This window comes from Rhinoderma darwinii, chromosome 2, assembly GCF_050947455.1.
Source record: "Rhinoderma darwinii isolate aRhiDar2 chromosome 2, aRhiDar2.hap1, whole genome shotgun sequence".
Taxonomy (NCBI): Eukaryota; Metazoa; Chordata; class Amphibia; order Anura; family Rhinodermatidae; genus Rhinoderma; species Rhinoderma darwinii.
In genome coordinates this window covers 127,268,786-127,291,401 of record NC_134688.1, presented here as the reverse complement: position 1 = coordinate 127,291,401, position 22,616 = coordinate 127,268,786, and the positions used below count along the sequence as shown (strand labels likewise).

At 43.8% G+C, this 22,616-nt stretch overlaps 1 protein-coding gene across 8 annotated transcripts in view; it reads right to left on the bottom strand.

Annotated features, from left to right (window-relative positions):
* Positions 1–271: 271 nt before the first annotated feature.
* ENOX1 (ecto-NOX disulfide-thiol exchanger 1) overlaps positions 272–22,616 on the bottom strand; it is a 686,747-nt gene continuing 664,402 nt past the window's right edge. For all 8 annotated transcript variants that reach the window (XM_075852278.1, XM_075852272.1, XM_075852273.1 and 5 more), the window contains 3 exons: positions 13,057–13,159; positions 3,248–3,333; positions 272–642 (listed from right to left, as the gene is read on the bottom strand). In XM_075852278.1, the coding sequence (XP_075708393.1) occupies positions 511–642; positions 3,248–3,333; positions 13,057–13,159 (321 nt within the window). In that variant the 3' untranslated portion in view covers positions 272–510. The remainder of the gene's footprint in view (positions 643–3,247; positions 3,334–13,056; positions 13,160–22,616) is intronic.

Sequence of the window (22,616 nt, the reverse complement as noted above, 5' to 3'; positions counted from 1 at the left end):
AGGCAGAGAGTAGGGTAATGTATTGTATTCAGTAACATCGGAAAAGCAGCAGGATGCTTTAAACGGTGATAGATTTTTAGGATATTTAAATAGAAAAACTGGCTTTGGTCAAGTCCCAAATTGCAGCGTTTTGAACTAAAACCTCATGAGGGGAGTTTAAAAGCATTTTTGGGCCTATGATCTAAAGGTCTGTCATCTACTACGTACTCCATTTTCAGTAGTTACTTGTCCTTCTAACTCTCCTATGTAACCGTTGATACAGAACGACACATTTTCAGATCTACCAAGATTTAAATTAAACGTCCGATGTAATACCTTTACAGTTCTATCACAATTCTGAAACAAAAGCTGGCGGGACTGGAGCACAATGACATCTTCACTCACAAGAGCACATCACAGATGTAACTAAAGTTCAAGTTCATCGTCCTTGCACAATGTCCATTATCTATGGAATACTTCCGAATCTGCCATGCTACAGCATTTAGCTAAATGTCTCTCGAACATGCGCAGTCAAGTTGTTTTGATTCCCTCGAAGGCACAGAATTTCCATCTCTTTTCCAGTGTTGCTCCTACACCAGTGAATTCTTGTTTAAACATTCGGGGTAACCTCATAAGTAAAGATTCAATTTCATTGGCTGATATCTATTGAAAAAGTAGAAAAAGTTACTTATAGAAAACAGCATAAAAGAGGATAGAGTAGACCGTACTTCTTGCAAGTGGACAAACTATTACGTCCTAATTGTGGTCTTCTAAACGCAACAGGACGCAATAGAACGTTCTTTGGATAGCACGGGCACAGCTTCTAAGGGCACAAGTCTGATCTCAGCCTTTTTACCCCTTAAATGCCACGGTCAATAGTGACAGAGGAGGTTTGTCAAGCCCATTGGCAACACCATGACGTGATTGTGGGGTTCCGATGAGATACCATGGCAGCTGGGGGTCTAACAAAGGCCCCCAGGTCTGGCACAGGCATGTGCCCATTAGGCTATGATAAAGACATAGTCTAATAGATTGCCTGTCAGTGAAAAACTAATGGGCAATAATGCTTTGGAAAACAAAGTATTTCAAATAATTTTATATGCGATGAAGTGTTCACAGCTTTAGACAGTTTATCACAGCACAAAGTGTACTACATCCTCTTATTTTATTGGAATGGGTTTTCCAGTAATATATATATATATATATATATATATATATATACACACACACACACCAAGTGTTATCAGTGGGGACCCAATGGCAAGGACATGTGCAGTCACTCCCAATTAAAATGAATGAGAGATACAGAAATAGATGAGTGGCTTTGCTCCACCAAGAACAGGGACTAAGACCCCCTTGTTCTCCGGATCAGTGGCGGTCCAGTTGATGTGATATAAAAGTCTATTTGAAATGCTGGTAGGTTATAGAAGACCACGTGTACTATTTTTTTGCCCAATGTCCTAAGGTTTAGCGTTTATATGACTTGCACGTTGATATTCCCCAACGTAATAAAGCAGATACTAGTTATCATTCAGTGGTCGTTCGGCAGCAGAACCAGAAGGGCAGTCTACCTACTATACACATAAGTAACTGGGAGGACATTATAAACAGCATAAAAACCTGGATAAATATAACAACATTAATATAATTTGGTTCATTTATTTGGATGTTTCCACCTCTCAATGTTTTTATTAGGGATTCACAAAAAAGTACTTTGTTGGCAAAGCACAAAGAGGTAAGAACATCGATGTATGCTTTACTGTAACTGTAATTCCCTGTTTAATGAGCAGCGCCTAAGCTGTACTAAATTACCAGTGGATTGACCCTGGTGAAATAGCTTTTTGTTTAAATGGTAATTTAGCAATAATTTCTTGCATTAAACCTGATCAGAAATTGTTTATTATTACCCTAGAGCTAGAATATGCTGTTTATGCCATCAAATGCGTTATGATGGTGTTCTCGTGTTACTTGAAAACTATTAACATTGTAATTGCATTTGATGAAACCTCCCACAGTGTTAGATTAGTAACACCTCATTCTAAATGTCTATTAACAATCGCTAATAACTGAACTGTGGAACATCCACGGAAATATGGGTGACAGCTATATGAATGCAAATTAATTCATTACGGTTGATAAAATTATAAGGAGCATAATGCAATTTCCTAATAGTCAGGCATTTAATAATACAATACAAAGGGAGAACGTCATGTCTAACACACACTGTCATCTATGTGGCTGCCCAATGGCTTTTGAAAGGTCATTATTGTTACCATATTGTGACATTAATTGCATTAATGTCCTATGAATACTCTGAAACAGAATCACGGGCCAGTAGCTGCCTTTCAAAGACTATTTACATCTCCGGTATGCCAGTAACTATGTCAGCAATACACCTAAACTCATGTTGTAGAGCTTGACTTTTTTATTTTTAATCTATTGTCTCCAAAGTTCTAGTCGTCTTTTGTTACTCAGCTCAGCTGTTATACAGTATATAATCTCCTTCAGACGGAAGAAAACGGTCTTTTTAGTGCCCCCATCGGTGGCTATCCTATAGCTTTCGTGAAGGCAGTCTTCTACAGGTGTAACACATACTGGGTGACAACCACCAATGGCAGCCATTGTAATGTCCTTAAAGGCTAACACAACTTTTTCACAAATTCTGAATGATATATATATATATATATATATATATATATATATATCTCGACTCTATCTGGATGTAGATTTCACAGAAATGCAGATTTACATATGTCTGTTAAAAACAGGATAACAACCCGATTGAGTGCGGTAATGGCTGCTGGATAGGTTTTATTTTCATTTTAGAGGGAAATGCTCTTTATTGGGGTTTGTCCAGGACTAGAAAAAAAGGTCTTTAGTTTTAGCACTACATTTGTCTATGGACTGTTTCTGATATTACAGACCAGTTGTAATTGCTTGAATGGATACAACCCATGGACAAGCGTTATTTCTAGAAGAAAAAAATATATCACTCCCCTTTTTCTAAAACCTGGACAACCCCTTTAAATTTTTCCATATACTTTCCTTACATTCACCACTTATTGTGACTGTTACATGAGGAAAAAAGAGCAGTTTGAAGATTATAACTTTGGTACAGTCCAGAAAAAAGTCCAGAATGTACTTGGGTAAATTAAATAATCAGGGACTGGTGAACGAGTTACAATAAAACACAGGAGACCGTGAAATAATTTTACATTACATTTGTAGAAGATAAAATGCATGGACTGTAGAATTAAACATATTTTACCCTGGAGTCCAGTTGTTGAAGATAAGACCACAAGTATTCTATATTAGCCCCAAACGGATGGACATTTAGAAACGTTGAAATAATACCTGAAATTCAATAGAACATATAGATTTGTACACAGTAATGATGTAAAAAACAGGCACTTTTTGACTATTAACATAGACTACAGCAACCTAGGGCTTTTCAGCTGTTACAAAACACTACATGTCCCCAGCTGGATTGGCAGATTGGTATTTGGAGCCCAAAAAGAACAGCTGGTGAGCTACAGGCTGCCAATTTTTGTTTCATTATATTTCCATATTTGAATATATCCTTGAACACTATGTGCCGTTGGCGTCACACACCAGATATAGGGTTAAACCTAAAAATATTTCACAGATATTACCGAAACTGCTTTTACTAAATCCCATAATTTACAGAAGTGAAATATTCTCCAGCCAGGTGACTAAGATAAAACAATGAAGAATGGTGTTTTTCCAATTCAGTCTGCTCGAAGCTTATTAACCATCCATTTTATGCTTGATTTGCCAATACAAAATTACAGCTACTGGAATAAGGCAATTATCATTTTTCTTTAGTGTGGATGTTCCCTCGAGAAAATATTTTATATAAATGTGTCATGAAACACATTGGCTTGAAGTCTCCCAATAATTACACTGTTCGTGCTCATAAAAACGATTTAATTCCCATTACAGCTAAATGGTCCTGTGAAGAAGGTGCAGTCCCCCTCATGTAGTCACTTATTTTTCACTAAAATAATCCAGCTATCAGATAAAAACGAGTGTCGGAAAAAGCAGGACGACGGAATATGGACAAGTTTCTCAGTATGAAACCTAAATTCTAAGTAGCTTCACAATGTTATAGAAGACTGGAGCGTGCAGCCATGTCAGAATAAGGGTATGTGCACACACACTAATTACGTCCGTAATTGACGGACGTATTTCGGCCGCAAGTCCCGGACCGAACACAGTGCAGGGAGCCGGGCTCCTAGCATCATACTTATGTACGATGCTAGGAGTCCCTGCCTCGCTGCAGGACAACTGTCCCGTACTGTAATCATGTTTTCAGTACGGGACAGCAGTTCCACGGAGAGGCAGGGACTCCTAGCATCGTACATAAGTATGATGCTAGGAGCCCGGCTCCCTGCACTGTGTTCGGTCCACTACTTGCGGCCGAAATACGTCCGTCAATTACGGACGTAATTAGTGTGTGCACATACCCTAATAGTACATGCAACCAGCATTTAGTGAACATCACAGCCAACGAGAGTGAAGGCCAGAAAAGTTTCTTTTGCTTGCGCTTATCATCAATTCCAAAGAGTTTAATAATATTAATGTGAGAATGGCTGCACGTGGCCAAAGTCTGAGAAATGTGTGGAATCCTAAAGGATTTTTACAGGCGTAAAACAATGGTGCTTATCCTTAAAGCGTTTGATTCCAGGACCCGTACCGATCAGCTGAATGAAGAGGCCATGGTGCTCAAACGAGCACCGCAACCCCTTCATTTTTTAATATAGGCAGAGCGGCACGTCCATATGTGCAGCCACGCCGGGTACTGCAGCTTAGACCTATTCACTGGAATGGATTAGCTGGTGCGCCGCAGAACCTTCATTCTGATTGGTGGTAGTCCCAGGAGTACCAATCAAATACTGATGGACTAACCATAGGACAGGCCATCAACCCCTTTCAGAGTTCTTTCCATTATTATGTAATTGCTGGATAAAAATACATTGGTTAAATGGCTTACTGGGACACCAGTTTGGCCCAGCAGTAATTTGGCCCTATTTTGGCATATGTTCTATGGTGTTCTAAGTTTAGTTCTGAAGAATCACAAGGCCGGGTCCTGCGGCTGTAATACGGCTGTAATACTGTTGTTGTGAAAGTCATTGCTTACAAACTAACCGTTTTTAAATAAAGCTTTGCCTATATATTTAAATATATATCATGTACTAATATTAAGATGGAATCCACTGTACAAGACAACAGATGACACATATACAGTGCATTTGGAAAGTCTTCAGACCCTTTCACTTTTTTCACATTTTGTTATGTTGAGGCCTTGTGCTAGAATTAAAAAAAAAAAATCCAGTTTCATATGGGCATAAGTATAATATAAGGAAAAAGAAGGTTGGAACCAGCGCTGAGAATAATGAATCTGTTTAAAACAGGAAACTATTTCCAAGTTTTAATATTAATTTGAATAAAAACAATGAACAGAAAAATGGTGGTGACGGGCAGGTAATGTCCAAAAGTTCAGAGGGTGATGAGAAATAGGCGGTAGCCTACGCGTTTCAGACCCTATCTGGGTCCTTAGTCATGGCTTGTAATTACAAGCTTGTAATTACAAGCCATGACTAAGGACCCAGATAGGGTCTGAAACGCGTAGGCTACCGCCTATTTCTCATCACCCTCTGAACTTTTTGACATTACCTGCCCGTCACCACCATTTTTCTGTTCATTGTTTTTATTCAAATTAATATTAAAACTTGGAAATAGTTTCCTGTTTTAAACAGATTCATTATTCTCAGCGCTGGTTCCAACCTTCTTTTTTCTGCCATATCCCCCGCGTGTGCCGACACGAGGATCCGTGTGCTGACCACCCTACCTGTGACTAGGTGAGCTGGAGGAAATTCTCCCCCTTGTTTTTCTATAATATAAGGACCCTTTGCTATGGCACTTAAATTTAGCACTGTAGGATTCACATTTCTCTAAATCATCTTTGAAATGTTTCTACACCTTGATTGGAGTCCACCTGTGTAAATTCATTTGATTGGACATGATTTGGTTAGACACACCCCTGTCTATATAAGGTCTCACAGCTGACAATGCATATCAGAGCAAAAACCAAGCCATGAGGAGGAAAGAACGGTCTGCAGAGCTCAGAGACAGGATTGTGTGGAGGCACAGATCTGGATAAGGGTAAAAAGAAATTTCTGCTGAACTGAAAGTTCCCAAGAGCATAGTGGCCTCCACAATTCTTAAATGGAAGAAGCTTGGAACAACCAGGACTCTTACTAGAGTAGGCTGCCCCACCAAACTAAATAATCGGAGAAGGGCCATGGTAAGAGACAGGGGCGTAGCTAAAGGCTCATGGGCCCTGGTGCAAGAATTCAGCTTGGGCCCCCCTACCCCTTCCCAATACTACAAGACCCATGCTGTGCCTATGCCCAACAGCCCCCATGGATGCCCACACAGTATAATGCCCGACATAGCCGCCCCCACCCAGTATAATGCTCCCCATAGCTGCCCCCATACAGTATAATGCTCCCATAGCTGCCCCCCACACAGTAGAATGCCCCCATACTGTATAATGCCCCCATAGCTGCCCCATATATTATAATGCCCCCCATAGCTGCCCCGCACAGTATAAATGCCCCCCATAGCAGACCCAATATAGTAGAATGCCCCCCATAGCTGCCCGACACAGTATAATGCCCCCATACAGTATATTTCCACCCATAAATGCCCCTATACAGTATATTGCCCCATAGCAGACCCCATACAATATAATGCCCCATAGCAGACCCCATACAATATAATGCCCCCATAGAAGCCCCATGCAGTATAATGCCCCATAGCAGACCCCATACAGTATAATGCCCCCAGAGCAGCCCCCACACAGTATAATGCCCCCATAGCTGCCCACACAGTATAATGCTCCTCATAGCTGCCCAACATAGTATAATGTCCCCATAAATGCCCCATACAGTATAATACCCCTCATAGCTGCCCCCCACAGTGTAATGCCCCCTTAACTGCCTCACACAGTGTAATGCCCCCATAGCTGTCCCGCCACAGTGTAATGCCCCCATAGCTGCCTCACAAAGTATAATGCCCCCATAGCTGTCTCCCCAGAGTGTAATGCCCCCATAGCTGCCTCCATATCAGCACCACATACAGTATAATGCCACAATACTGGTCTCCCCAGTGTAATGGCCCCATAGCTGCCACCATATCAGCCCCCCCTATATAGCATAATGCCCCCATGCAGTATAATGCCCCCATAGCAGCCCCACACAGTATAACGCCCCTCATAGCTGCCTCCATATCAGCCTCCCCCTTATACAGCATAATGCCCCCATATGTCCAAATGTGCATGTTCCCACGATGGGTGGAGGAGGAGATCCCTCTCCTCCTTTGCTCTGTGTTATGAGTGACTCGGCACAGACATGCGCGATGATGTCACTACAACGCGCCTGTCTGTGCCGAGCCGCTAATGGCACACAGCACAAGGAATGCTAGAGGAAGGAGCAGTCAGCTCCTTGCCCCAGAATTAAATTCAACTGAATCTGCGTCCTAAGCACGCAAATACAATTGGAACCGGGACCTCGGTGAGTGGTTCGCGACCCCCTAGGGGGTTGCGACCCAGTTTGTAATGCATTGAAACTTGCAGTTTGTGTTTGCGGTGGAGAGAGGAGAGGGGGGCTGTAATTTAAAGCCCCCTTCTCCTCTCTCCATCGCAAACACAGACAGTACAATACAACACACATACATTATGGGCAACCTCTGCAGCTCACCTGGAGTCCTCCATGCTCTTCCACACCGGCTCTTCCACAGTGGCTGGAACGCCACTCACATGACGTCACTGTTACATGTGACTGTGACGTCTACAGGAGCCCTGCCCATAACCAAGAAGTGCCGGCGTCATGGCACATAAAGAATTAGTATTAGCGCGCTGTGTGGCAACAGGGGCCCTGTGAGACCGCTGCGACCCCTATAGCTACGCCACTGGTAATAGAGGTGACCAAGAACCCAATGGTCACTCTGGCTGAGCTCCAAAGATCCTGTATGCAGATAGGAGAAACTTCAAAAAGGTCAACCTTCACTGCAGCACTCCACCAATCTGGCCTCTCCTCAGTAAAAGACGCATGAAAGCCCGCCCAGAGTTTTATAAAAGCACTTAAAGGACTCTGACTTTGAGAAACAAGAATCTGTGGTCTAACCAAGATTTGCCCGGTGGCGTCATGAGCATCGGAGGGGGCCCCGGTGCTAGCGACAGCCACATTCACATGTATCTGCGTCCTCAGGATGCAGATACAATTGATTACTATAGGCTGCAGGCCACGTTAGGCCTGCAGCCTATAAGGCGCTAGGAAGACTTCCTGCGCAGGTTGGCGTGATGATGCCACTGAATCACGCTGGCCTGCGCAGGTGTCCCGCCCTGGGGATGTGCAGTGCTCTGTCCGTCGTGAGAATGGGGCAAGGTAAGTACAATATACATATACTAAGGCGGCCTTGTGGCACTATATACAAGGGAGGGGGGCTGTGGGGCACTATACAGGCGGAGCTGTATGGCGCTATCTACAAGGGGGAGGTGGGGGCGCTATCTAAAAGTGGGGTGTGGCACAATCTACAGGGGGTCTGTATGGCACAATCTACAGGGGGTCTGTATGGCACAATCTACAGGGGGTATGTATGGCACAATCTACAGGGGGTCCGTATGGCACAATCTACAGGGGGTCCGTATGGCACAATCTACAGGGGGTCCGTATGGCACAATCTACAGGGGGTCCGTATGGCACAATCTACAGGGGGTCCGTATGGCACAATCTACAGGGGGTCCGTATGGCACAATCTACAGGGGGTCCGTATGGCACAGTCTACAGGGGGTCCGTATGGCACAGTCTACAGGGGGTCCGTATGGCACAGTCTACAGGGGGGCCGTATGGCACAGTCTACAGGGGGGCCGTATGGCACAGTCTACAGGGGGGCCGTATGGCACAGTCTACAGGGGGGCCGTATGGCACAGTCTACAGGGGGGCCGTATGGCACAGTCTACAGGGGGGCCGTATGGCACAGTCTACAGGGGGGCCGTATGGCACAGTCTACAGGGGGGCCGTATGGCACAGTCTACAGGGGGGCCGTATGGCACAGTCTACAGGGGGGCCGTATGGCACAGTCTACAGTGGGGCCGTATGGCACAGTCTACAGTGGAGCCGTATGGCACAGTCTACAGTGGGGCCGTATGGCACAGTCTACAGTGGGGCCGTATGGCACAGTCTACAGTGGGGCCGTATGGCACAGTCTACAGTGGGGCCGTATGGCACAGTCTACAGTGAGGCCGTATGGCACAGTCTACAGGGGGTCCGTATGGCACAGTCTACAGGGGGCTGTATAGCACTGTCTAGAGGGGGCTGTATAGCACTGTCTACAGGGGGGCTGTATAGCACTGTATACAGGGGGGCTGTATGGCACTGTATACAGGGGGGCTGTATGGCACTGTATACAGGGGGGCTGTATGGCACTGTATACAGGGGGGCCGTATGGCACTGTATACAGGGGGGCCGTATGGCACTGTATACAGGGGGGCCGTATGGCACAGTCTACAGTGAGGCCGTATGGCACAGTCTACAGTGAGGCCGTATGGCACAGTCTACAGGGGGGATGTATGACGCTGTCTACAGGGGGGCTGTATGGCGCTGTCTACAGGGGGGCTGTATAGCACTGCCTACAGAGGGGCTGTATAGCACTGCCTACAGAGGGGCTGTATAGCACTGCCTACAGAGGGGCTGTATAGCACTGTCTAGAGGGGGCTGTATAGCACTGTCTAGAGGGGGGCTGTATAGCACTGTCTAGAGGGGGGCTGTATAGCACTGTCTACAGGGGGGCTGTATAGCACTGTCTACAGGGGGGCTGTATAGCACTGTCTACAGGGGGGCTGTATAGCACTGTCTACAGGGGGGCTGTATAGCACTGTCTACAGGGGGGCTGTATAGCACTGTCTACAGGGGGGCTGTATGGCACTGTCTACAGGGGGGCTGTATAGCACTGTCTACAGGGGGGCTGTATAGCACTGCCTACAGAGGGGCTGTATAGCACTACCTACAGAGGGGCTGTATAGCACTGCCTACAGAGGGGCTGTATAGCACTGTCTAGAGGGGGCTGTATAGCACTGTCTAGAGGGGGGCTGTATAGCACTGTCTAGAGGGGGGCTGTATAGCACTGTCTACAGGGGGGCTGTATAGCACTGTCTACAGGGGGGCTGTATAGCACTGTCTACAGGGGGGCTGTATAGCACTGTCTACAGGGGGGCTGTATAGCACTGTCTACAGGGGGGCTGTATGGCACTGTCTACAGGGGGGCTGTATAGCACTGTCTACAGGGGGGCTGTATAGCACTGTCTACAGGGGGGCTGTATAGCACTGTATACAGGGGGGCTGTATGGCACTATCTACAAGGGGGAGGTGGGGGCGCTATCTACAAGTGGGGTGTGACACTGTCTACAGGGGGGTCTCTATGGCACAGTCTACAGTGGGGCTGCATGACAGTCTACAGTGGGGCTGCATGACACAGTCTACAGTGGGGCTGCATGACACAGTCTACAGTGGGGCTGCATGACACAGTCTACAGTGGGGCTGCATGACACAGTCTACAGTGGGGCTGCATGACACAGTCTACAGTGGGGCTACATGACACAGTCTACAGTGGGGCTGCATGACACAGTCTACAGTGGGGCTGCATGACACAGTCTACAGTGGGGCTGCATGGCACAGTCTACAGTGAGGCCGCATGACATAGTCTACAGTGAGGCCGCATGACACAGTCTACAGTGGGGCTGCATGACACAGTCTACAGTGAGGCCGTATGGCACAGTCTACAGTGAGGCCGTATGGCACAGTCTACAGGGGGGATGTATGGCACAGTCTGCAGGGGGGATGTATGGCACAGTCTACAGGGGGGATGTATGGCACTGTCTACAGGGGGGATGTATGGCACAGTCTACAGGGGGATGTATGGCACAGTCTACAGGGGGGATGTATGGCACAGTCTACAGGGGGGATGTATGGCACAGTCTACAGGGGGGCTGTATAGCACTGTCTACAGAGGGGCTGTATGGCACTGTCTACAGGGGGCTGTATAGCACTGTCTAGAGGGGGGCTGTATAGCACTGTCTACAGGGGGGCTGTATAGCACTGTCTACAGGGGGGCTGTATAGCACTGTCTACAGGGGGGCTGTATAGCACTGTCTACAGGGGGGCTGTATAGCACTGTCTACAGGGGGGCTGTATAGCACTGTCTACAGGGGGGCTGTATAGCACTGTATACAGGGGGGCTGTATGGCACTATCTACAAGGGGGAGGTGGGGGCGCTATCTACAAGTGGGGTGTGACACTGTCTACAGGGGGGGTCTCTATGGCACAGTCTACAGTGGGGCTGCATGACAGTCTACAGTGGGGCTGCATGACACAGTCTACAGTGGGGCTGCATGACACAGTCTACAGTGGGGCTGCATGACACAGTCTACAGTGGGGCTGCATGACACAGTCTACAGTGGGGCTGCATGACACAGTCTACAGTGGGGCTGCATGACACAGTCTACAGTGGGGCTGCATGACACAGTCTACAGTGGGGCTGCATGACACAGTCTACAGTGGGGCTGCATGACACAGTCTACAGTGGGGCTGCATGGCACAGTCTACAGTGAGGCCGCATGACATAGTCTACAGTGAGGCCGCATGACACAGTCTACAGTGGGGCTGCATGACACAGTCTACAGTGAGGCCATATGGCACAGTCTACAGTGAGGCCGTATGGCACAGTCTACAGGGGGGATGTATGGCACAGTCTACAGGGGGGATGTATGGCACAGTCTACAGGGGGGATGTATGGCACAGTCTACAGGGGGGCTGTATAGCACTGTCTACAGAGGGGCTGTATGGCACGGTCTAGAGGGAGGCTGTATAGCACTGTCTACAAGGGGGCTGTATAGCACTGTCTACAGGGGGCTGTATAGCACTGTCTACAGGGGGGCTGTATAGCACTGTATACAGGGGGGTCTGTGTGGCACAATCTACAGGGGGGCTGTATGTCACAATCTACAGGGGGGGGCTGTATGTCACAATCTACAGGGGGGGCTGTATGTCACAATCTACAGGGGGGCTGTACGGCACAATCTACAGGGCGGCTGTACAGCACTGTCTACAGGGGGCCTGTATGGCACAATCTACAGGGGGAACTATCTATAAGTTCTATAAGGCTGTGTGTGGGACATAGGGGAGGGGTGGTCAGTCAAAAGTTTGCTATGGGGTCCAGTCTTTCCTAGTTACGCCCCTGGCACTGCTCATCACTTGCCCAATACCATCCATACAGTGAAGCATGCTGACGTCAGCATTATGCTATGGGGGGTGTTTTTCAGCGACTGAATGGAGTATGGTACAGAGATATTCTTAATAAAAACCTGATCCAGAGTGCTTTGGACCTCAGACTGGGCCGAAGGTTCACCCTCCAATAAGACAATGACCTTAAGTACACAGAAAAGACAACATAGAAGTGGCTTAGGGACAACTCTGAGTGTCCTTGAGTGACCCAGTCGAAACCCTCAATCGAACATCTCTGGAGAGACCTGAAAATGCCTGTCTACCGACGGTCCCTATCTGACCTGACAGAGCTTGAGAGGATTTGCAGAGACGAAAATCCCCAAAATCCAGGTGTGAAAAGCTTGTGGCATCATACCCAAGAAGACTGGAGGCTGTTATCGCTGCCAAAGGTGCTTCAACTAAGCACTGAGTAAAGGGTCCGAATACTTATGTTAATGCAATATTTTAGTTTTTCCTTCAATAAATTCGCAAAGATAACTAACATTATGGGGTAGTGAGTGCAGAATGATGGGGAGAAACTTGAATTTTATTTTAGCACAAGGCCTCAACATAACAAAATGTGAAAACATTGAAAGGGTCTGAAGACTTTCCGAATACATTGTATTGGTTTTTGCAGAAAAAAATAAATCTTAATTTTTATGGCATTAGGCAAGGCCAATGAATGGTGAGAACCTTATAAAGAGCTTAGCTTATTGCCGTAGTAATGTCTTACCTATGAGCAAAGCTTCCTTCTCTGATCTCAGAGCCTGTCTTTGTTTTTCTGAGTCTTTTTCTTTTTCATGGTTGAACACCGCAACGTTGACTGTACCGTTTTCCTACAAGTACAAAAATGTTACAGGTTTTGAACAGTTCCTCAGCGTTTACTATGACATTTTCATGATGAATACAAGTATTTGTTTGACTGTTTATTTGTTCCTCTTCTCCAAATATCAGTGGAGATGAAACAAACTTTATTAGCTGAAGTTTGTAAATCTTACGGAGATGATGTAAATGATGTCTGGCTTGAGCAGCCACATTTCATGGTGCTGAGAATTGGCAGTGAATGTTTTGCTACTTTAATTAAACTGAAATAGCGGACTCATAAGCATAAGGAAGATTTATGCTTTAGGAAAATGAAAGGAAATGTAATTGAAATATAAAAAATGAATTTCTGTATTGGAAATGCTTTTACTCATTAAACAAATAATAGAACATCGCATTCATTGTGGAAATGTAAATTGTATGCAAATAAGATATTTATTAGGGCATACATTAAACAAGTAGAAACTAACACTGCCAATATCTACCGTGCCTATACGGTGGGTGCTGCTTTCTGTGGGAATAGTGGAGACTATTTCCATGTCTTATAGGTTGCAGTAGTGCAAAGCACAGCAACATGAGTGGTTAAACCAGTGGTTAGTACTGTGACTCAGTGGTTAGGACTAGGCTTCAATCCAACATCTGCATTTGTTTCCTCCCACATTCCAAAAACACTGAAAGGGTTAATTTACTTACTAAGGAATCAGTCTGTATCTGATAAATTACAGCATATTTAGTATAAAAATATTCAATATATTTCTTCATTTTCTTAGGAAAACATCTGAAAAGACCAAGTGTGTCGCAATTTACAACAATACACACACACTGTTCACTGTCGTAATGGGGTATTACAGTTTCAGAAAATATAGGTTACTCGTTATATAATGATAAGTTAAAACGGTTTCAGATATAATGTTTGTATCAATTCTCCAAGATCTCTGCTTACAACTCTTTGAAAAGAGGGTGAAGTTAGCAGTCCTCCACCTGGACTTTACTCTGAATAATCATCCGAATAATTGCAAAAAAATATGATGAATACAGAGTTTTTGATAAAATATAACTTTTACTTTGTCATTTTAAAAAACAATTTTTTAAGAGAATATTGACAAACATATAAAATAATTATGTTATAGTAAATCCAAGCTTTGTAGATTTGTGTTTCACAATAATCTAGTAATGAGTTTCGAATAGATTATATTATGTCAACAGACGCTGCACATATAATACCACATATTGAGGAAGTTTTGTACGGTGGTGCAGATTTAGAACTACAAGCTCCAGGTATCTGAATACGCTGTTTTTAGTATCAACTCGCGTATCTAGATACAAATTTGTCCCATAAATACTCCTAGTCAGGAAATAAGAAGATTTTTTATTTTTTTTAACCCCCCTACCAGTTCTACGTGTCAAGTGCAGCCATTTCCTTTTGCGACAAGGGGATCGGGGAACCTCTTTCATTGACTATATTTGCTTTAGTGCTCTCGAAGCATTTCTTTGTGGCAAAATATATGCTTATGGAGAGTTTTAGCCATATAGTAATTAAGTAATAATCTATAGATGCCGTAAAAATAATTGGAGCCGTCTCGAGAGCTTCAAAGCGTCCTGCAGTGGCAAGAGAAGTTTGCTGACCTATAAGTTGTTCAGTGTCAGGGAGCGACACCTGTGTCCAGCGTCGGACTTCAATGAGTGGAAGAGATTCCCTTTCCTTTTATATGCTGGTGTCCTCCCCCTTTCCTGTAACCCACCCCCTGTGACATACGGGGGGGGGGGGGGGGGGGGTGTGCTCTCTGGGATGCCGTGATTTGCCCCGAGGCCGACTGACTCCTACACTGGTGAATTTGCGAGTGCCACATCTGCCAAACAGGCATATCAGGGCATCCAGCCACATGCGTGCCGAAAAACCATCCCGCTATAAAGCAGGACGTATCCCCCCACGGTAGCACATAAAGTGCACCCTCCGTAAGGAGAGACGTCTCTCCCCAACTTGCGGCAACAGGACACAAACGCCCGTAGCTCCACCCCGGTGGTGACGTGTCAGTTACTCATTGGCCAACACGTCACTTCGGCAACGCAGTCCGTTAACACATGACTCCGCCCCTTAGTGATGCATCGGCTGCCAATTGGCTGTGACGTCTCTCGGTCCAGCTAGAGACCTAGACATCCTTCAGCTCTTAGAAAGCATTGTGGAGTCCAGGTGACAGCCGGCTGAGATGGGAGAGGGCCTATAATCCCATCTCCGATAGTAAAAGGGGGTGGTGTGATGCAGGGAGGGGGGCGGCAAACAGGGCAGAACATGATCGGTGGCTAAAGGGGGAGAGGGGAAAGAATGGAAACAGGGTGAAAGGTACAGTTTTACAGTTTCAAAATAGACCCGTAGCCTGCCCCTGTCTCTGAATGCTTATAGACTTTATAGAATACAACAACATAAGGATAGATTTTTTGGGGAAATTTATCCGATCCTGTGATCATATTTAAATTCTGAGTATTTAATGGCAAAGGTCACACTGTTTTTTTACACCAGAATCCATGACTTATCCAAGCGGTTAAGTAAAGCAATAAAGGACATCTACACTGCACATAACATAATACAATAAGAGCGTTAGCACCAAAGGAGACCTATTTTAGGAATTGTTTCATACAATCAAAAACGTTTGCCCAGAGAAAGAAAGTTTGATCAAACGAAACAACTATAGTCCAATTGTTCGTTAAGTCCATTTGGATCAACTCGAGCCTAATCTAAAAATGCACCTGAATACTGCCCTGGCTATGTCCCCCCCCCCCCCCTTCCTCAGCAAGGTTTGCGGTAAATTTAAGACACTTAGGGCCTCCCCCATGCAGGCGGTGGACATGACCGGATACTGGTTTGTCTCTGTCATTTGTTATGTCACCCACATTTTAAAAAATTATCTTCTTCCACTCCCTGGTTGTTTTCCCTCTGTAGTCCATCGGGCAAGGACAAATGATCCTATACATTACGTTTTTGGAGCTACAGTTAATAAAATCCCTAAGCGGAAAATTTTCTCCAGTATGAGCACTTTTGACAAATTTGGCCATCTGTACCACTGTACATGTTTTGCAATGTTCACATTTTTGGCATCCATTGGGCTTTCTATCCAACCAACACCCCTTCCTTCTGAGTGTTGTGAGATGGCTGTGTGTAATCCGATCTCCAATACTCCTTCCCTTTCTATAAGTTACATGTGCCCGTGGGGACAAAACATCCATCAGATCAATATCCATCTGAAGGACACTCCAGTGTTTCTTCAGGATTTTTCTTACTACTTGATCTGCTTTGTCAAAATTTCCTATCAATCTGATGTGCTGTTTGATAGATTCCTTTTTCTTAGTAATCAATAGTTGTTCCCTTTTTCTGGGCATAGGCATGTTTGTATGCCTCTCTCAGAATTTTATGTGGGTAACCCCTTTCTAGGAATCTAGATTCCAGATATTGTGCTTGTATCTTAAATTCCTGAATATTAGAACAGTTTCTTCTGAGGCGGAGATACTGTCTCTTTGGAATACCTCTTTTGAGGGGATCCGGGTGACAGCTCTCCCACCTCAGAAGACTGTTCGTTGAGGTCGGTTTCCTATAGATGGTAGTTTTTAACTTCCATCACTGTATTTGGATATGAAGACGTCTAAAACGGGAGGGTGCTGGGATTCGACTCGCAGGTGAATTTTAAACCTATAGTGTTCTGGTTGAATGTATCTACATATTGTTTGAACCGATTTTCTGATTCTGTCCACAACACGAATAAGTCGTCTATATAACGTGCCCACATTGAAACAGGTATTTAACAGTTAAGTTAGTCAGTGAAGATAATAGTTTCTTCCCACCAGCCCAAGAACAGATTTGCATAGGTAAGTGTACATGAGTTGCCCATGGCTGTGCCCCAAAGCTGGTGGTACATGTGTCAATTAAAAAGAAAGCAGTTTCTAGTTAAGACTAATTCCAAAAGTTCCCATGTGAGCGCGTTATGATCACTGAAATGTGTACCCCTGGAATTAAGAAAATGGTGTACTGCTTTTAGGCCTGCCTCATGGGGAATTAAAGAGTACAGTGCCTCCACATCTATACTACATAGAATGGTATTATGCCCAACAGAAAGATCATCGATTTTAGCCAGGAGATCCATGGTGTCCCTTGTGTACCACGGTAGGGCTTCTACAAAATTTCTTAATATTCGATCAATATAGATGCCCACGTTTTGTGCTAGTCCCGCTAATCCGGAAACAATAGGGCATCCTTTAAGAGGAGTGGTGCCCTTGCGTACCTTGGGGAGCGCATAAAACTCTGGGGTCTGTGGTTTTTCTATAGCCATGAATTTATATTCATGTTCATCGATCAGATTCCTTTTTTTTTTTTGCATTATTCAAACTCTGCAAGAGTTCTCCTCTAAATTTGACTGTTGGATCTTCAGTGAGGATTTCATAGCTATATCGATCATTCAAAATGTTCAGAAACATCTCTACATATTTTCTTCTTTAAAGGACTACTAGATTTCCCCCCTTATCGGAGGCTTTTATGATAACGTTGTCGTCCCTTCACAGAGATGATAATGCACTATTCTCTGGATCCGGTCACTATTCTCTTCTTTAGTTAAGTTCACCGGTTTTGTTGAAATGTTGATCTTCACGAGGTCCCTAATGACCAGATACTAAAAATATAGATATCAGAGACATCTCCAAATGGGGGTGGATTTTTGCAACTCTTTAGTTTGCAATTAGTGAGGGGGCCCTCTCCTCTCGCTTTCTCATTGGAGGCTAATAGTTCTGCCAGATCTTTCGCATATGGCAGTTCTTCAGGTGTTCACCACAGTTCTCGACACAATTTTTTATCTTTGATTTTACACAGTTTATGCCACTTGAGCTTTCTAGTAAATAGATTGAGGTCTTTAACTCAGGTGAAAAAATCTAAAGAGGTAGTGGGAACGAAGGAGAGCCCCTATTGAAAGAGAATCCCAAGAATACACATAGATTTGCGGCACGGAAAATCTGCAACAATTTACAGTACAATACATGTGGATGGGGTTTTCAAAATCCCATCCACACACAGTGTAAAAAATTCACTGGGTGTCAGGTGGATTTTTTAAATCAGAAACATGCCCATTATTGTGAATTTGTTGCATATTTTTACCGCGGATTTCGCCCTTTGAAATGCATTATTGTTTATTTACAGTAGATAGAACTTAGTCCCAGTATAGTAATGCACACACAGATATCGTTACAGTACAGTTATCAGAGAGCTTTGCACCTGTGTCAGCCGCTTAACCCATTCCAGCCGTAGCGGTTACCTTTTTAAAATTTTCGTATCCCCCACTGGCCTTCCAAGAGCCGTAAGATTTTTATCTTTCCGTTGACATAGTCGCATGAGGGCTTGTTTTTTTGATGGTTGAGTTCTATTTTTTAATGGCATCATTAATATACCATATAGTGTAACAAAATTTACAAAAGAAATAAAACTGTTTGTGGGGTGGAAAGGAAAAAAAACCCCCACCATTCCTCCATTGATTTATGGGCTTTGATTTTGTAGCGTTCACAGTACTGTATAAAGGACATATCAACTATATTATTCTGCAGGGCAAGTTGTATTTTTTATTGGTACCATTTTGGGGTACACACGACTTTTTAAATCACTTTTATTAAAAAATGTTTGGGAGTCTATGTGACCAAAAAAACGGCAATACTTTTTTTTAACGGCGTACACTATGCAGGATAAGTAACATTATATTTTAATAGTTCGGATTGTTACACACGCAGTAGTACCAATCATGTTGATTTTTTTTATTGTTTTCATTATTTAGCGTAAAAAAGTATAGTTTTTTACTTTTAATGTTATATAAATCTATCTATCAAACAACTTGTGAGGAGAGGCACTGTAGCCAAGAAAAATACCTTGCGGCTGGTGCAGGACTTCAACGGAGCGACCTTCTCCCCATGTAATGTAGAAAAGGATAGTAGGGAAGCAGCACTCAAGTAAAAAAAGGATTTTAATCACCAGAACATCAGACAGCGACGTTTCACTATGTCAATGAGAGCTTTTATGAGAGCTTGAAAAAGCTCTCATTAAGAGAGTGAAACATCGCTGTTTGATAATTAAAACCCTTTTTTTTTTATTTACTTGAGTGCTGCTTCCCTACTATCCTTTATTTGTGTGTATGTATATATATATATATATCCAAAAAAGAGAGATAGAAGCAGCACTCAAAAAACTCTGGTTTATTCATCCAGCATCCACTGCAACGTTTCACCTTCTCTATGAAGGCTTTTTCAAGTCCTTCATAGAGAAGGTGAAACGTTGCAGTGGATGCTGGGTGAATAAACCAGAGTTGTTTTGAGTGCTGCTTCTATCTCTCTTTTTTGGATACACGTTTGTGCAGGGAGAGGTCACTCACTGTTTGAAAGCTGAGCACCAGCCTTAACAGGCAAGGAATCACAGTGCTGCTCCTACCCTTGATTTGTCTGTGTGTATATATATAGATAGATAGAGAGAGAGAGAGAGAGAGATAGAGAGAGAGATAGAGAGATAGAGAGATAGAGAGATAGAGAGATAGAGAGAGAGAGAGAGAGAAGAAAAAAGCAGCACTTCAAAGATACACAATTGCAAGGTGCCATGCGTCCATGACCGTCATCCACACTGTCCTTTAGATACAGCAACGAAGAAACAAACGCAGCACTCCAGGAGTAGAAAACAGTGGTTTATTAACCAATGAAAAAATAGCTACGTTTCAGTCCTCTCAACAGGACCTTTCTCAAGCAAGGGTGATATGTGTCGAACAGGGTTTTATACCCTACACTTGTGATTACATCATCAACAGCAATTGCTGCAAAAAAACATTCAAAACTTACATACTAGTGCAATTTAAGTACATTAAAAATATGTATACATTATATATATATTCATTATACATACATCGATTAAAGTGCAAAGTGAAAATCCATCCTATAAACTGTAAAGGATCTGCCAGGCACAGCTTCGGGGTAAACGCCCATAGATAATCAGTCTGCACCTGCTTCTATGTCTGTGAGACTGACTCCATCTTCCACCACTCAGGGTGGCAGGCTTAGGAGTGGGAGAACCTATTACAGCGTGGCCAGACGGAGCTAGCTCCCGCCCTCTGTCTATTTATACCTGCCTTTCCTGTTCCTCCTTTGCTTGTGATTCTTCTCGTGTGGTTTCCTGGCCCAGCTACAGCTTCTAACTATTTGATCCTGCTCCATCCGGCTTTCTGACTACTCTCCTGCTCTGCGTTTGGTACCTCGTAAACTCCTGGTTTGACTCGGCTTGTTTACTACTCTTCTGCTCTGCAATTGGCACCTCGTACTCTCCTGGTTTGACTCGGCTTGTTCACTTCTCTTGTTGCTCACGGTGTTGCCGTGGGCAACTGCCCTTTCTCCCCTAGCTCTGTGTACCCTTGTCTGTTTGTTTGTCGTGCACTTATTGAGCGTAGGGACAGTCGCCCAGTTGTACCCCGTCGCCTAGGGCGGGTCGTTGCAAGTAGGCAGGGACTGAGTGGTGGGTAGATTAGGGCTCACTTGTCTGTCTCCCCACCCCCGTCATTACATAAACAATGAAAAATCGACAATTGTCAAAGAACTATGAATATTCATAAGAAGGAGGGGACGAGCCACTCACCAATCCCGTAAATTTGGACATATATTGGGAATAATATCCCTGCTAATAAACTAATTTGACAGCATCTATCAGCAGCGCATGCATAGTTACCATCTTATGCAATGGATTTCAAAGAGGCAATCAAATTAAAGTGTCATCCGTTGTCATAGTGCTTATGCTAATCGGATAATCGCCGTCCAGCATGGGCCCGTATCTAGGCAACGCTGTCACTTCATAGCGCTACCTAATATATTGTAAATAAACTGTAGGCAAATCTCAAATGAAGACAAAACCACCTTCTTCTCCTGATCAAAGCCCAACAATAATTGAGACCGGGTCATTGCCATCTTGTCCACATGTATCGTGGCACCACCATGCAGAAAAAAACATAAGTAAACATAACAGTCTACTGCATATTGAGTACAGGGCGTATATACATTTATTTAACAACGTGGAATGCCCATATAATATTCAGCAGAGTTAAACAGTACTTTTATATTCAAAGGCAAACAGCTTCTGTCAACGGTAGATACCAGAGTTTCATGCAAAAATTGTTTTTTAAGAAAACTTTCTTTATTCCCAATATGTGTCCAAAGTTATGGGATTGGTGAGTGGCTCGTCTCCTCCTTCTTATGAATATTCATAGTTCTTTGACAATTGACGATTTGTAATTGTTTATACGATGGATTTTTATAAAAATTTGTATACATCATATATATATATATATATATATATATACATACATACACACACACACACACACACACACACTCACACACACATTATACATACATCGATTAATGTACTTAAATTGCACTAGTATGTATTTTTTCAATGTTTTTTGCATCAATTGCGGTTGATGATGTATTCACAAGTGTAGGGTGTAAAACCCGGTTCGACATATCACCATTGCTTGAGAAAGGTCTTGTTGAGAGGACTGAAACGTAGCAATTTTTTCATGGGTTTATAAACCACTATTTTCAACTACTCCTGGAGGGTTGCATTTGTTTCTTCATTGCTATATATATATACATATACAGTGAAGGAAATAAGTATTTGATCCCTTGCTGATTTTGTAAGTTTGCCCACTGTCAAAGACATGAACAGTCTAGAATTTTTAGGCTACGTTAATTTTACCAGTGAGAGATAGATTATATTTTGAAAAAAAACAGTAAATCACAGTCAAAATTAAATATATTTATTTGCATTGTGCACAGAGAAATAAGTATTTGATCCCTTTGGCAACCATTAAGAGTTCAGCCTCCTCCAGACCAGTTACACGCTCCAAATCAACTTGGTGCCTGCATTAAAAACAGCTGTCTTAAATGGTCACCTGTATAAAAGACTCCTGTCCACAGACTCAATTAATCAGTCTGACTCTAACCTCTACAACATGGGCAAGACCAAAGAGCTTTCTAAGGATGTCAGGGACAAGATCATAGACCTGCACAAGGCTGGAATGGGCTACAAAACCATAAGTAAGACGCTGGGAGAGAAGGAGACAACTGTTGGTGCAATAATAAGAAAATGGAAGACATACAAAATGACTGTCAATCGACATCGATCTGGGGCTCCATGCAAAATCTCACCTGGTGGGGTATCCTTGATCCTGAGGAAGGTGAGAGCTCAGCCGAAAACTACACGGGGGGAACTTGTTAATGATCTCAAGGCAGCTGGGACCACAGTCACCAAGAAAACCATTGGTAACACATTACGCCGTAATGGATTAAAATCCTGCAGTGCCCGCAAGGTCCCCCTGCTCAAGAAGGCACATGTACAGGCCCGTCTGAAGTTTGCAAATGAACATCTGGATGATTCTGAGAGTGATTGGGAGAAAGTGCTGTGGTCAGATGAGACTA